The following is a 17,077-nucleotide window of genomic DNA, read 5'->3' as shown; positions in this document are numbered from 1 at the left end:
TTCAACTTTGTACAATCCTTTTTTACAGGATTGAATATTTATTTTGTATTTTCTTCTGTGCTTTTTCCTTTGAATTCGCCACTGATTACATTACATTTCAAATTTCATCTTAAATTTATTAATGTTTTTAATGATAATTATTAAGAACTATTGTTCAAGGATTTGCACTAAACATGATATTTGTGCTTTATTGCTTTATATTAGCAACTCAGAATGTACATGCGCACATACACACATACACATTGTATGCTCTAATTTCACAACTTCTATGACACTTTCTTATACTCCCTCTTCCCCCATCACAACCTTTACGATTTTTCATTCACCTTGAATTTTATAAAAATTACATTGGAGCCATTTTTGAGTTTTAATGAGTTAACTTTTTTATAATTTATATCAAGGATAATGCTTGTGTCCTAATTTTGAACATGTGTGTGTCATGTCCTAATTCCTATAAAATCTTTGAATCTGTGTTAGTAAATCGCAATGTACCCACAATTGTAACTGTATCTAGGGTGACATAGAGGGAAACAAATCTGGTAAAAAAGCTAGCAAGAAAATTCTTACCCGCTGAGGAGGTGGACAACTAACAAATTTTGAAATAGAGATCCAAGAAGGCCCTTTTATTTGTCTTTTGATTAAGAATAGCTCCAAAGCACTGCATAAAATAATGGTAAATAAGATATTTTTGTTTGACTGTATTGACAAGCATATGAATGTTAGAATGCTTAAATATTTATGACATCAAACACATTTTACTGTGACAGACTCATGGAATTAGTTACCAAAGAATCTGATTTTAGAATTTAAAGTGCAAGTTGATAGAAACTATGTAAAGATCATTCCATGTTGTCTATAGTACCCGAACACTGCATTTTGCCCTCTGTACCCATGTCAACACGTGTATCCCAGTGTCGACACATCCACAGCTGGACATGCCGTACATACAAGTTTGTATTCAATTTATAATTATATTTTCAGTTTATAACTTCATATTTTCAGTATATAAAATATATATATAGTTGTGTCCCCGTACCCACATTTTTTGGAATTGTTGTGTCATACCCTGCACACCCGCACCCGCACCCAGGTGACATAGCATGTTGTGAATTATAAAAGATCATTCATTCAGTAAATAAAATTACTGCTTGTTAGCATAAATATGACCATGTATCTCAAAAAAAATCTACAAGGATACACCAAATGCAGAGAGAGCTAAATGGACAAGTTTGAGTGCAGCCATCATATAGTTAACAATTTGAATATATTGATAAGAAAACTTGAGGGGTCAAGAAAAACGTAAGCAACTTGGTAGTTGCTCATCAGGTACTAATAAGAGGGAAAGCAATCTTCAAATGAAGAATTCTCATCAGAGGATCCTTCTTACTGCATGAGCAAGAATTTATTGTAGCACTATAATCCAAATATTTGGGTTTCGTGTAAGCATTTCCGTCCAAGAAAGAATTACCAATTTAATGTGTCCTACAAATACTCCATTTTTACCCCCATATGTATTCACTTATATACTATTCACACAAGAAAACAACACAAAATGGTTGTATCTCTGTATTTATAGCCATATCAATCTGTCACAATGATTCACGGACTCGAGGACATGAGATTTGGACTAGACTCGAAAGTTCAATTTTTTTTTCAAATTTGGGACATGAGGATACAGAATTTTTTTATTTTTTTAATCAATAAAAAACTTTTTTGACTATTTTAACATTAAAAATAGTTTATATTAAAATGTAATAAAATATTTTTAAAAATATAAAAATAATGTCATATGGGATGGTGTTAGAGTCGGAATGTCCAAGCATGTGCACTCGTGTTATAGGCAAGGGCGGATCCAGAGGACGAGGAGGGGCTCGAGCCCCTCCTAAAGTTTTGAAAACCTATTATTATTTTATTATAAAAATTTGTATTGCCCCCTTTTATATTTTAATTTTATATTTTATTTTATTATAAAAATTGTGTGCCCCCCTTTAAGCAAAATCCTGGATCCGCCACTGGTCATAGGGACACATAACCAAAATGGTGTGCCCCTGTGGCATAGATATCAATGTGACACATTTTAATATAGAGAAATTTACAAACACCCGCTTAACCTTTGAAAAAATATGAATGGCCACTCAAGTTTAGAAATATATTCCCACACACCCGCCTGAACTAACCTAAAGGTCCTCACCATGGTCAAATGTTGGTTAGCCAATGTAAAAAGACATTTATACCTTTAGTTTTTATAAACTATCTACCCTTTTTTACTTCTTTTACCTTCTATTATAAAATAAAAGTATTGTACCTAGTCAAATGTCTTCTTTGCTGGAATTCTGCCATTCTGATGCCAAAATCTCTCTCTCTCTCTCTCTCTCTCTCTCTCTCTCTCTCTCTCTCTCTCTCTCTCTCTCTCTCTCTCTCTCTCTCTCTCTCTCTCTCAACATGCAAGCAATAGTTCTCAATTAAGCAAATCCCTAACTTCGTAATCCATTTTTTTGTTCTTTTTATCTTTTCAAATTCTTTCTGAGCCCTAAAATTGTGACCATGAATGAATCATTTCCTCGCATCTTCTCTCTGAAACCTAAAATGCTAAAAAAAACCATCATTTAAACCATGTTGCCAATCTTTTAGTGTGTTCTCTGTCCAGATGGAATGGGATCGATGTTATGGCTTTCAGCATACGATGACATGTTTTAGATTTGATGTTCCAGTGAAGTTTGGGCAGGAATATATAATGAGAGGCCATGTCTTCTTTAAGGGTATAAGTGTCTTTTGACATTGGTTAACCAGTGTTTGACCAAGGTAAGAGCCCTACAATTAGACCAAGTGTGTTTGAGAATTAATATTTAAATCCAAGCACCCAATCATAATTTCAGAGGTTGAGCGGGTATTTGTAAATACATCAAAAGCTGAGCGGGTATTTGTAAATTTTTCTCTAATATATTATAACATGAAAAAGGTTAAACATATATTAAACCTGAGACAGAGGAAAGCAATATTGCAATATCACTCAATAAACATAATAAACATAATCTTTAATTGTTAAGAACTTAAGGTGCATCATGACTTTAGAGATAATACGTCAGAAATTTCATAAATATATTATGCTAAGAAAATTCATAAATACAGTAGCCAAGTGGATGGAAGAATACAAAATTAAAGTTAACCTTTTGTTTTGTTTGGTTTTATAAGCAAGCAATTTTAAACATGATATGGTTGTTAGTGAGGAATTAAGACAAATACTGGAAGGCTTAAGCCTCATATGGATTGTCTCATCTCTTCCATCTACTTTAAGGCACTAGCAAGCCCGAACTTTAAAGTTTGTACTTAGATTATAGCACCACTATAAAATGCAGAGAGATTGTTCATTTCTTTCTTCGCAGGTGACAAGCATACTAAGACATGTAGATTGGCATATCACCAGTAGCATCTGGCTTGTTCAAAGTATTTTTTTTCAAATATCAACCATGCAACATCTCATCTCATGAACACACTGTTGCAGATATAAATGGCAGTTTTGAATTGATACTACTATGAAAGCCACTTGCCCACCATAAGGCGTAGTTGTTTTCACCGACAAGATAAAAATCAAACAGGTCACATGCAAATTGTAAACACTTGAAGAAACATGTTATCAAGTGAAAGAAACAAAACCCTGGAGAAAAAAACATTGCAGTATCTAACAACAATCAATGAAACTAAAAAGCCAACAAAAACAAGATTTGCTCAGCCAGATCTATCCGAGCTTAAAAGCACCAAAAAGAAAGAAATCACACAAACCTCGAATTGGTTCCAAAAAGCATGGAAAAATGTTCTCCTTTTATATCTGAGGGGAGAGTTGCATCCTGCACAAGACAAACAAATTGTTACACAAAAAAAAGAAAAATTGCTTCAAAATTACCTATATACCTGCATAATCTGAGCATCATTAGAAAGAACAAGAGACAATTTAAAAGAATATAGATATAGTGAGCAAGCTTTCCTCGGGTTCTTGTCAGCCAGATGCCTAAACACACTCTCACAACAACATTCTCTGTCAGTCCCCCTAATTATTTAATTTGAAATTTCTTCTTCTTAATAAAAGTTTTTTATAAGCCAAAATTGTACATGATACGGTAAAAATAAACCTATAAAGGTAGCAACTGCACAATGTACCGAACTATAAATTTGACAAGAGAAAAACAAGATGATAAACCAATAGGTTTTTATTATTTAAGTGGGCCATGTAATACCTGTAAACAGTAGGATACACAGCCTCAACCAGAAAATTTAATAGAATGGACGTACACAGACAGAATAATAAACTAAACGAATTGCAGCCCAATGGCATAGTTGTAGAAAAACTGGCAACTGTAAGCTGTAATAAAGAAGGCAGAAAGGACAATTACCTTGAATGGGTAGTTAATCTTAACAGCATAATGTTCACCAGTGGGTACATCACTTCTCTCAAAGGCATAACTACGCTGCAAAATTTTATATAGCTTGGATGAAGAACAAAACAATAAAACCAGTTGCCTGAATTAATAAATACTCAAACATGAAAAGCGAAGAAATGCATAAATTAAGAACCAAATTTTGGCCATCATTTAGAATCTTCATTAGGTACATATGCTTGGTACAATAACAGGGTATTTTAAAGATAAAGAGGCAGTCATTGGGCAGTGGGGCACACACACACAAGACATTAAAACACGTGCATGTAATCAAGTATATCATGTGTTCAAATTTCAAAAAAAATAGAGCATAAAAATTGCTATTCAAATTCATGAATTCATGAGTAACAATTCCACTTGTGGTAAATAAGTGTAACCTACAATCTATGTCACCTGGGTATGGGTGCGAGTGCGGGTACGGGTACGAGGGTACAACACAGCAAGTTCAAGAAATGTGAGTACAGGGACATGGCTATACATATATATATATATAATAACATTTTTAAATGAAAGAAAAAAATAATAACATGTTACCAGAGAGGGAGGGAGAGAGAGAGAGAGAGAGTCAAGAGTTATGAGAGTGAGACCAAGGGGAGAGAGAGAGTTCGGGAGAGAAAGAGTCAAGGATTGGGGGTGATTTTGCTCTTTTTCCTGAGGTTTGAGTATGCATTAGACCCAACCTGACCTGGTGCAGTGTGGAATCCAACCTGCAGTAATAAAATCATGCGGAAAGCAAACCATAATGTGCATAAGCACAAGAACAAATCCTACAAGGGACAATACAAATGTCAAAGGTAATACAAAAGCACCTAAGTGCATACAGTGGCTATAACAAGCCTAAATGTGCATATGCACAAGTCCACAAAGGGACAATACACAAGTCAATCAATGGAAAATACATGAGATCATAAGAGGTACCAAAAAACATACACAAAAGAACACAAAAAACATAAAAAATTAAATAATCTTTATTGAGATAAAATGATTAGGAAAGCATTACATCTATTGAGACAAGAGGTCCCTATTTATATACAAACAAGAGGGCCAAGAGGACCAATATAGCTGTGTAATGAAATGGTGGTCTTCAACAAATGCACAAATAACTCACAAACAAGTGTCTATTGGAGACACTACAAGCATGACCCTTGAAAGGGTATAAAAGGAAGAACACTTGAAAAATAAATAAATAATACTTTATTCATGAACAAAATGCTTAAGAAGCATGGTTGTTTACATTGAAGGGGTTCACCCCTATATACACAAAAAAGTGGAAGAGAGAGGAGAGCTCATTTTGAGCTCTCCAAAAGAGACGTTGGATTCCAACGTCTCTTAATATAGTTGTTGGACTACAGTCCAACATCATTTATTATTATAGCTGTTGGACTATAGTCCGACAGCATTTATTATAGCTGTTGGACTACAGTCCAACAGCTATTTGCACAGTCAAGTTCCAACAGGAACTTGACTGGATCAAATATTTAGTTTCTATTGAACTAGATGCTAAAAAAGAAAATAAAGAAAAATAATAAAAGAAAATATAATAATATTAAATAATATATATATATCACAGTTTACATTTTAACACTCCCCCTCAAACTTACGGTACAATGAGCGAAAGTTTGTCTAAGAGGAAGTGAAATCTGGGAACAGCGAGAGGCTTGGTGAAGAAGTCTGCTAATTGATATTCTGATGTAACATATGGCAGATCAATGGTTTCATGTAAGTATTCCTCTCTGACATAGTGACAGTCCATCTCAATGTGTTTAGTGCGCTCATGAAATATCCGGTTGCTTGCAATGTAAATCGCACTTTTGTTGTCACAGCACATCTTTGAAGCTTGCGTTGCTTTAGCTCCCATATCCGCTAGCAATCGTCTGAACCAAACAACCTCCATAGTGGTGGTTGTCATGGCTCTGTATTCAGCTTCGATGGAGGAAAGAGAGACTTTTTGTTGCTTCTTGCACCTCCACGAAATTAAGGTTTCACCTAGGAACACACAAAAACCAGTAGTTGAGTGTCTATTATTGGGATCACCTGTAATACCCACGATTTTTATCAGATAAATAGATTTAGATTTTTAAGTCATTAAGGTGATACACGAATATTTTATTGTTTTAATTATTTATTCGAATTTGGATCTTGGATAACCTATTTGGATCCTTGAAGTAAATCGGATTTTAATGAGAAAATTTCTACAACACTTTAGTGAGAATTGGTATAGCTTAAGGCGATGTTCGGATCCACAATATTGCATTTGGATCTTCGATATCAGAATTTCAATATATATATCTGGATCCTTGTATTGAAACCATAAAGATCAATGTATATTTAGTCGGATCCATAATAATTCATTTGGATCCATAGTTCCAAATCATATAATTAAAACTTCAGATTTTTGGATCCAAATTTATTAAAAGGATTTACGAAGCACAATGGATCCTGGATCCATATTAAGTTATGTCAATTTTTGGTTAACGTAAATGGATTTATATTAACCTATGAAAGACCCACAAGATCGTATCGAAGAATAAACCAAATGTATTAAGAAAATAATATTTTAAAACTTGTAATATTTTGAATCCTTAGACAGATCCAAATTGCCCAACTGAGTGGTTTCATTAAAGATTTGGGTTGCGTGTCTCAATGGTGGCCAAACCGAAACCGTACCAGATTGGGGTGTAATATATATATATATATATATATATATATATATATATATATATATATATATATAAATAAAAATAAGATAGTAATAATAATACCAAGTATAAATATATATACTTGGATCTGTGGTTGGATCCGTAGGGGTCCAAATATCGGACCCAAACCGTGGCGAGATCGCGGGTCATGGATCCAGTTGATCCATGCCCTGCACCACACCGTGCGTTAAGTAAAATGAAAAAAAAAATGAAGTTAAGTATAGGGGCACTATGCAGGCCCGATAAAATGAGTGTTAGGGTTCAGAACCCTAACACAAGCCAAATCACAAGAGGAGGAGGAGGGGGCAATGCGCAGCCGCCGTGTGAAGGGGAGGGTAGCAGATCCCCTTCCGATTTTCGTGGCACCCTTCCATATCTCGCCTCCTTCCTCTCCCATTTAGCCGAACCCTCTCTCTCTCTCGGTCTCCCTCAACTCTCTTCCGTTTCTCTCTTCCTCTCCCTCCCATTTTCCTTTCTTTCTTACACCAGCCGGTGGAAGACGCACGACTCACACGAGCACAGCAGCGAGGTTACTTCGGTTTTTCCATCTCTCTCGTTCGTGTTCGTGGAGTCGGCGTGAGGAGGGCTTGGCTTCACAGCGGCTAGGGAGAAACAATCGAACAAAGTTGGGGATTTCGCATTGCCGAGGTAGGTTTTACTGTGATTTCGATTATTTACTAAGTTTTCAAGCATGCTTTGGATTTGCCGTGACTCCCAACTAGAAAAATTGGGGTTTTGGGTTTGCCGTGAATCCCCAAATCAAAATTTTGGGATTTAGGTGTAGGATTTATGATGCTTTGCGCATACGTATTAATCTCCAAGTGTATATTGGTTTTGCCGAAAACCCCAAATAGAAGATTTGGGAATTTCAGATTCCTGATAATGGGGAAGGGGTTTCTTTGTTTTTGCATGAGTATTTCTTTGTTTTTGCGTGAGTATTGATGTCGGGTATGCACTGCTAAACTTTTCCTTCTGAGATTTTTTACTTCTCTGTTTTCTTTTTTCTATGGTTCAGTAGAATGTTTATAAGAACTATGCAGTCATCGTGTGGGTAAAAACCTGGGTTCAACAAGTGTGACATATTTTGAGTCGTTGCTTCCTGATTTAAACACCTACCGATTTTGGGGAAGATCAATAGTGAAACCAGGAACTTGGTTTAACTGCATATCCATGCTCCTGCGTGTGAAACAACACTAAAAGGGGTCTGAATTGATGTAGTCTGGAAGGTTTTGTTAAGCCCTACGGTGGTAGCTCTTCCCTGAGTTTTTCTTGGATATAATCGACTCTGTGGATGTTAATACTCATATAGATTTGATTATATAACTGAACCTAGTAAACTTTTTTTATGGTAGATGGTTTTAGAAGTATACTTATATAACACAATAAACTGTAATATGGGATAAGTCTCATGGTTTTCTTTTGTTGCATAAGTTGTATTTCCACTGTAAGGTTCAACTGTTGTAGCTTGTACTGTGTTTTATTCCTATATCAATTAATTAGGGGTCCCTGGTGCTCATTGATTTGTTGTTATACGTTACTCGGTTATGAGTAGGGCATCAGTGTTCAGCCCATATGAACATTGAGTAACTTCTGATTTTGATAAATTATGTGATGCCCATTTACACTGTTATACGTACACAGAGTTTGTTCACCAGTACTTGGGTGAACTACTTTTCAAACTTTAAATCAGAGCTCTCACTAAACTCAGAAGAAAATCAAGACTATAATGATTGCCTTGCTAACTACATAACACAGATAGAGTATGTAAGTGTATGAATAATGCTAGCAGTTTGTTACACGCAATGAATGTTGTGGGTGTCGATCCTCATACCATGATAATATGGATTTTTAATTTTTGAACTGCCATGTCAGAACTAATACATGATATTTACTGATTACAGATGCTTAAAAAGGAGTAATACCAGAAATTCTAATATTGATGATTATGATTCCTGCACACTTACACTGTCTACATGAAATAGTAGGATTAGGTTTGGATAATAACACAATGGTGCTTGATGAAATGAATACTTATATGAAGTCGTATACTCGATCCTTTGTGAGATACTTGAAAAGGAAACCTAACAGAAACCCTCTAAATAATGAACTCCTGACCAAACCTTTGGGTCGGTTATTGCTGGCACCTGGGTGATATTAGATACCTAGAAAAAAAAAACAAACAAACAAACCAACAGTGTTTTTAAATTGCCATTAAGAATTGTAATTCGTTATGAGATTGTAGGTGGGCTTTCTACTTGTAGTTGGATATATGTGATGCGACCTATTTGTGAAACACTATGTTTTACACTTTAGTAATAAATCGAATTGTAACTTGATATAGAAATGGGTGTATGTGCAATTTGGTTTTATCTGAAATTTTTTCATATAAACTGCTGACATTCAAATCTGGAAATGTCCGAGTTTTGACTGCTTTCTGTAGAAGAGCTATGAGACATATTAATGAAATGTCATTTATTGAAATTGTTTGTTGCATGCAGTCAAGTTATGTGAATTGCTTTCCCTTGTCCACTGAGAATTCAAAATGAATGATAGGGAGTTTGGGAATCATGCCTAATTGGGCAATATGAATTGGGTACCTGATGCAGGTACTTTTGTTAATGAACGTGTACTCAATGTCAATAACATTGGTGAGAAAATTAAAGGTTAATTTCTGTGAGCCTGACTGGTTGAAAGATACCGGGCATTTGTGTCCGATTGGTTTAAAAGTACCAAAGCATTTAGAATAATGATCATAATACTGATAAGAACTTAAATTTAATTCTTGTTGCTCGACTGGTTTAAAGGCACCAGAGCACTTTGAGTGGGTTATGCAATCAATATGACAAAGGATGAGAATTGTTCTTTGCACCTTGGTAAAATGACTAAGGTTGAGAATTCTACTACTATGATAGTAGAAAGAAGTTGGGGAAATGCCCCATACTTCGGGAAAATAATTAAATGAAAAGATTAACCCACTCAGATTCGAGCTTACCTTGGAGAGGGTAGGTGGTACAAAACTTTGGGGACATGTGTTTAGTTTTGAGCGTAAAGCGACTCGTTGGTCCCAGTCCTCAGAGTTGGAGGACCCGGACTACCAAATGTGTCCTAGGTGGTAGTTCCATGTTTTTCTACAGAAGTTAGGGATGCATCCTGTTTTGGTTTTGGCCTTTGGGAGTTTCTCTCGGTCACTGGCCGCTCCCTTGGGATTTCAGTCACAGTTAAAATGTTCGGGTTAATAAAACAACTTTGAATAATATACCCCCGAACGTTCTCTTCTGTGATGGTTGCCTTGGCCCGTGTGTACCCGCGGGATAAAAAAAGATAAACATCAATTAGAATATTTTAAGTATCACAATGATTGAAATTACTAGGGAGACATGCTTATATTCTTCCAGCATGTTCTGAGCTTGTGATGAAATAAAATACTGAAAGGTGTAGATATGAGGTAATTGAATTTATATTGTGGTTGTCACATGACTGAGATGCATGTTGCTGTTGTTGCACAATTCACTTTACTTGCTTATGTATATGTCTGTTACAGTTGTTGCATAGTCTGCTTCACTTACTTTTAAGCATTCAATGGAATCGGTGGCCATGATATATTTAAATGCTGCAAATGAGGTTACTATAGCATAAAATGAATTATGTACTCCTGTAATGGTTGATTTGATCTTGGTAGTATTCATATATTCTAGCTAGAAACTTAAATTAACAATGTGCAGTAGTTTAGTAATGTTCATATTCTCATGCTATGTTTTATTGTCTGTAATTAAACAAATCCCTTGCATACTTGTTACTTAGTATATTTGCCAAATTTACAGTAATTCCTACTTAGACGTGGTAGTCTAATTCCAATCAATTTACTATTTTTCAGGTAAAGAATAAGGTTTATGAGTGGCTACGGGATGAGGCATCGGATCGAGATTTTTGGATTTATTGTTCCAGGGATCGCTTGAGTTAATTGTAAATTTTAACTGTCCATATCATTTAAAACTCTAATGATTTTTTTTATTAATATTGAAATGAAATAAATGTCTTGGGTTTCTCTCCACCGTAATGTCTCGAAATGCTTAACCTTATTTTATTTCTTGTTTCCGCCGTTATAAAAAAAATCTTCAAATTTTGGGTTAAAATTTCGGGGCATTACATCACCTCCCCAGTCAGCATCAATATATGCAATTAAATTTAATGAAGTTGAAGCAGACAAGAAGAGTCCTCGTGAAAGAGAGGATTTTAAGTATCTAATAATACGCAAAATCGCTCACATGTGCATGGAGGTGGGAGCATGCTGAAACTGACTGACTGTATGAACCGCATGAGTTATATCTGGCCTAGTAATGGAAAGATAAGAAAGAGCTCCAACAAGTTGTCTATAAGGAGTAGGATCATCAAGAAGTTCTCCATCATCAATTTTCATTTTAACATTGACAACTTCTGGAGTGTCTACTTTCTTATCATCTGTAATTCCAGACCTGGAAACGATATCAAGAGCAAATTTAGATTGAGATATCAAATGCCCCCGAGAGGAATAAGCAACTTCAATGCCTAAAAAATATCTTAATAAACCTAAGTCAGTCATTTCAAAGTGAGTTTTAAGAAGAGATTTGATATTTGCAACTCCCTGTTTGTCGCCTCCGGTGATGATCATATCGTCCACATAGAGAAGAAGAATAATGATGCATGCATCAGATTTCTTAACAAACAAAGCAGTGTCAGTTAAACAAGGTTGAAAACTAATATCAAGCATAACATGACTAAATCGGTCATACCAAGCTTTTGGAGCCTGTTTAAGACCATAAAGAGCTTTTTCTAGACGAAGAGCTTTACCCTTAGGGATACTAATACCATGTGGGGCTTCCATGTATACTTCTTCAACGAGATTCTCATTCAGGAAAGCATTTTTGACATCTAATTGAAAGATAGGTCATGTTCTAATGAAGGCCAAGGCTATTAAAGTTCTCACAATGGTCATACGGGCCACAGGAGCAAATGTTTCTTCATAATCGATGTCATACTCTTGGGCATATCCTTTTGCTACTAAATGGGCCTTATATCTTTCCAGGGTCCCATCACTTTTGGTTTTGACTTTGTATACCCACCTACAACCTATAGGTTTCTTACCCGGAGGGATATCTTGTATCGTCCAAGTATTGGCCTTTTCTAGTGCATCCAATTCTATTTTCATGGTTTCTATCGATTCTATATGATTTTTTGCTTAAGAATAGGATGATGGTTCAACATATGATTGTATTAATGTAATGGTGGCCCATACGTGGGTGAAAAAGATTCATAAGACACAAATTTTTCTGGAGGTTTAGAGATTCTAGACGTTCTTCTAGGTGAGACTTCAGAGTATTTTTGTAATGCACATGGAAGATTTTGCTCTCTACGTCTTGAATATTGTAGACTAACATCCCTATGGATTTGCTCTTCATTATCATCATTTTCAACAACAATAGGACTTTGATCATTGTCAAGGTCACATCCAACATCACATTCATTGGATTTTGAAGTTGGATCAATTAAAAACAAGTATTCAGTGACATCCTTGGATTTTAACTCCGCCTGTGTATAATTGTTTAATTATACACTGCCGGTCCCAAGCCCGGATAAAGGAGGAGGGTTGCGGTAGGCCTGTGACAGCAAGCATAAAAACTTAGTCATACCCTATGAATATGAACCAATATGGGAATTTCGTTGGGGCGTTCCCTACTGAGCGATGTGTTGTACTCTATAGGCCCGGAGGCAGTGATAAATGGGCAAGGGTTGCTAGGTCGTCGCCCGGAAGCGACGCGTCACACCGACGCCCGGGTGTGGTGTCAAATAGGCAAGGGTTCTCTCACTTTGTTGGACGGGTGGGGGTAAAGAAGTTAGTCCAAGACCATAAAATTAGGTTAGCCATTTGGAACATAGGGTCTTTAACTGGTAAGTTGGTAGAGTCATTAAATGTTATGTGTAGGAGAAAGATTGATATTTTATGTCTACAAGAGACCAAATGGGTACGTGAGAAAGCAAAAGTGATAGAACATTGGGATATAAGATTTGGTATACAGGAATAAATAGGAATAGGAATGGAGTAGGGATTGTTATGAGTCGTGAGTTTATAGATAATGTAGTTGAGGTCCGTAGGAAGGGCGATAGGATTTTACTTATTAAATTAGTATTAAGTACGGATATTATTAATATTATTAGTGTTTATGCACCTCAAGTAGGTTTAGATGATTCCACTAAGCATCAATTTTGGAAAGATTTAGATGGAGTAGTACAAGGGATATCTTATGGAGAAAGGCTTTTCATCGGCGGTGACCTTAATGGGCATGTAGGCATTAGTATGGATGGATTTGAGAGTATCCATGGAGGCTATGGTATAGGAGAAAGAAACGATAGTGGAGAAAGGATTTTAGATTTTGGTTTGTCCTATAATATGATCTTAGCAAACACTTGGTTTAGGAAGAAGGAGTCTCACATAGTAACATTTAAAAGTGGGGTTAATACGAGTCAGATAGATTATTTCCTACTTAGAAAAAGAGATAGGGGTTGTTGCATCGATTGTAAGGTTATACCGGGAGAAAGTGTAGCTACACAACATAGAGTCTTAATTTTAGATCTTAGAATTAGACAATGCCGCAAAAGGGATAGACATAAGATAGATCCTAGAATTAAGTGGTGAGCACTGAAAGGAGCTAAACAAGGAATGTTTGTAGAGCAAGTAGTTAAGGAAGTTGATTGGTGTCTCGAGGAGGATTCAGAATCTATGTGGAATAAGATAGCGGGTGGCATGAGAAAGGTGGCTAAGGAGGTATTGGGTGAGTCTAAAGGCGGTGCACCGCTAGGTAAGGATACATCGTGGTGGAACGAGGATATCAAATTAGCTATTAAGGTTAAAAGAGAGTGTTATAGAAATCTAAGTAAAAGTCGTGATAATGAGAATTTGGAGAAGTATATGACAGCAAAGAAGGAAGCTAAAAAAAGTAGTTCGGAACGTGAGGGATAAGATATATAAGGAGGTTTATGACAAGTTGGATACCAACGAGGGTGAGAAGGATATTTATAGGATTGCAAAAATGAGAGATAGGAAATCGAGGGATCTAGGTATGGTTAGATATATCAAAGATGAAACACAAAGGGTTTTAGTCAAAGATGAGGAGATTAAGGAGAGATGGAAAGATTATTTTGATAAGCTATTTAATGAAAGTCATGCTCAGGATCTTGGAGACTTTTCCATTCCTTTTCATGAGATGAATCATGACTTCATGCGCAAGATTCAAAAGAAAGAAATTGCAGAGGCTTTGAAGAAAATGAAATCAAGAAGGGCAGTTGGCCCAGATGGTATACCTATCGAGGCTTGGAAATCTTGGGAGAGAAAGGTTTAGAATGGTTGACAAATCTTTTTAACAAGATATGGCGGACAAATAAGATGCCTAATGAGTGGAGGAAGAATACTTTGGTGCCTCTATATAAGAATAAGGGTGATATACAAGATTGCACAAACTATCGTGGTATAAAACTCATGAGTCATACTATGACACTTTAGGAGAGGGTGATTGAGTCTAGGTTGAGGAAGGTTGTCATGATATCGGAGAATCAAATTGGTTTTATGCCTGTAAGATCTACTATGGAAGCTATACATCTTCTTAGACAACTTATTGAGAGAAATAAAGAGAGGAACAAAGATTTGCATATGGTTTTTATTGATTTGGAGAAGGCTTATGATAGAGTACCTAGGGACGTTCTCTGGTGGACAATGATGAAGAAATGTGTTTCTCTCAAGTACATTAGTATAATTAAAGATATGTATGAAGGAGTAGTAACCAATGTCCGCACTTGTGGAGGGGTGACAATGTAATGAGATATTGCGGAAATATAAAGAGTGCATACAAGCACATACAACAATGAATAAAAGAGAAAATATCACAAGTCCACGAAGGGACAATACAAGCACAAGCCTTTAAGAAGGCAACAATATACAAAGCCTCTTATTGAAAAGAGAGAGGAGCTCTCCAAAATGAAAATACACAAGGGGATCACCCCTATTTATACAAGAGAAGGAGGAGGAAAAAGGAGGGCCAAAGGGCCTCAAAAGGAGAGCCAAAAGGGGGCTCCCATAGAGTCGTTGGGAGCCCCCAACGGTCACATTTGTGACCGTTGGGGGCTCCAACGACTTCTATGTTGGAGCCCCTTTTGGTCCTCAAAAATAATAAAAAGAAAAATAAAAAAATAAATAATAAAAATTACATTTGATCAAAAAAGGAAAAAATAGTTGTTTTCTAAAACAACTGTGAAATTACAAAAATACCCTGTCGGGTATTGATGTAATAAACAGAATATATATATATATATGTATATATGTATATATATATAATAGGTACATTTTAACACCCCCCCTCAAACTTTACGGGGGAAGGACGGAAAGTTTGCCGAGAAGAAACATGAACCGAGGAGCTGGAAGAGCTTTGGTGAAGAAGTCTGCCAACTGATATTCTGAAGTGACATATGGCAGAGCAATAGTTCCTCGTAAAAATTCGTCACGAACATAGTGGCAATCCATTTCGATATGCTTCGTACGTTCATGAAAAGTATGATTGCTTGCGATATAGATGGCACTCTTATTGTCGCAACACAGCTTGGAGGCTTCAGTAATATCAACTCCCATATCTTTAAGCAAACTGCGAAGCCATACAAGTTCCATTGTTGTGGTTGCCATTGCCCGGTACTCAGCTTTAGTGGATGAGAGTGAAACTTTCTGCTGCTTCTTGCATCGCCAGGCAATCAATGAGTCCCCTAAAAAGACACAAAAACCAGTAGTTGAGACTCGATCATTGGGATTACCTCCCCAATCTGCATCAGTATAAGCAAGAAGATTCAAAGGGGAAGAGGAGGATAGAAATAGCCCTTTATTGATGGTATTCCGAATGTAGCGAATGATTCGGAGAACCGCACTCATATGCACGGTTGTAGGAGCATGCTGAAATTGACTGACTGAGTGAACCGCATGAGTGATATCTGGTCTGGTGATGGTTAAATATGTAAGAGACCCAATGAGTTGTCGGTACGGTGTAGGATCTTCCAGAAGAACCCCATCTTCTAACCGTAACTTGGCATTAATAACCTCGGGAGTCTCTACCTTATTATCATCAGAAATCCCAGACTTAGAACATATATCTGCAGCAAACTTCATCTGTGACAAAATATATCCTCTAGGAGAATATGCAACCTCAATTCCAAGAAAATATCTGAGAAAACCTAAATCAGACATATCAAAATTATCTTTTAACATATTTTTAACATTAATAATACTACTTTGATCATTTCCAGTGATAATCATATCATCAGCATAAAGCAACAAAATTACGATACTAGAACCTGCATTTTTAACAAAAAGAGCAGTGTCAGTATAACAAGAATGAAATCCTAATTTTATCATGATATCACTAAAACGATCATACCAAGCCTTAGGAGCTTGTTTAAGACCATATAATGCCTTTAAAAGCCGAAGTGTTTGACCTTGCTTAATATTTATTCCGGGTGGTGGATCCATATAAACTTCTTCACTTAAACTTCCATTTAAAAAAGCATTTTTTACGTCAAGTTGATAAATAGGCCATTTTTTTGTTGATGCGACAGCTATTAAGGTTCTGACACTTGTCATACGAGCTACGGGGGCGAATGTTTCTTCGTAATCAATACCATATTCTTGGGAGTATCCCTTAGCAACCAATCTTGCTTTATATCGTTCCAACGAGCCATCGCTTTTAGTTTTAACTTTGAAGACCCAGCGACAACCAATAGGTTTTTTGTGTGAGGGTAGATCAACTACTTACCAAGTATTGGCCTTTTTTAAAGCATTTAGTTCAACTTGCATTGCTTCAACCCAATGAGGTATAGATTTAGCTTGATTATAGTGGGTTGGTTCAAAATAAGAGTGTAGAGTTATCAAACATGCCC

General features: G+C 36.2%; 1 protein-coding gene across 1 annotated transcript in view; it reads right to left on the bottom strand.

Moving 5' to 3' along the window:
- The window catches only part of ICU2 (DNA-directed DNA polymerase), a 50,649-nt gene that overhangs the window by 19,493 nt on the left and 14,079 nt on the right, over nucleotides 1-17,077 (bottom strand). The window contains exons 5-7 of the mRNA XM_089981795.1: nucleotides 4,389-4,463; nucleotides 3,781-3,845; nucleotides 568-658 (exon numbers count right to left, since the gene is read on the bottom strand). Coding sequence (XP_089837921.1) covers nucleotides 568-658; nucleotides 3,781-3,845; nucleotides 4,389-4,463 — 231 coding nt within the window. The remainder of the gene's footprint in view (nucleotides 1-567; nucleotides 659-3,780; nucleotides 3,846-4,388; nucleotides 4,464-17,077) is intronic.

This window comes from Nuphar pumila, chromosome 12 (genome assembly GCF_984573655.1).
Source record: "Nuphar pumila chromosome 12, dmNupPumi1.hap1.1, whole genome shotgun sequence".
Lineage (NCBI taxonomy): Eukaryota > Viridiplantae > Streptophyta > Magnoliopsida > Nymphaeales > Nymphaeaceae > Nuphar > Nuphar pumila.
This window is presented reverse-complemented; position numbering and strand designations above follow the sequence as displayed.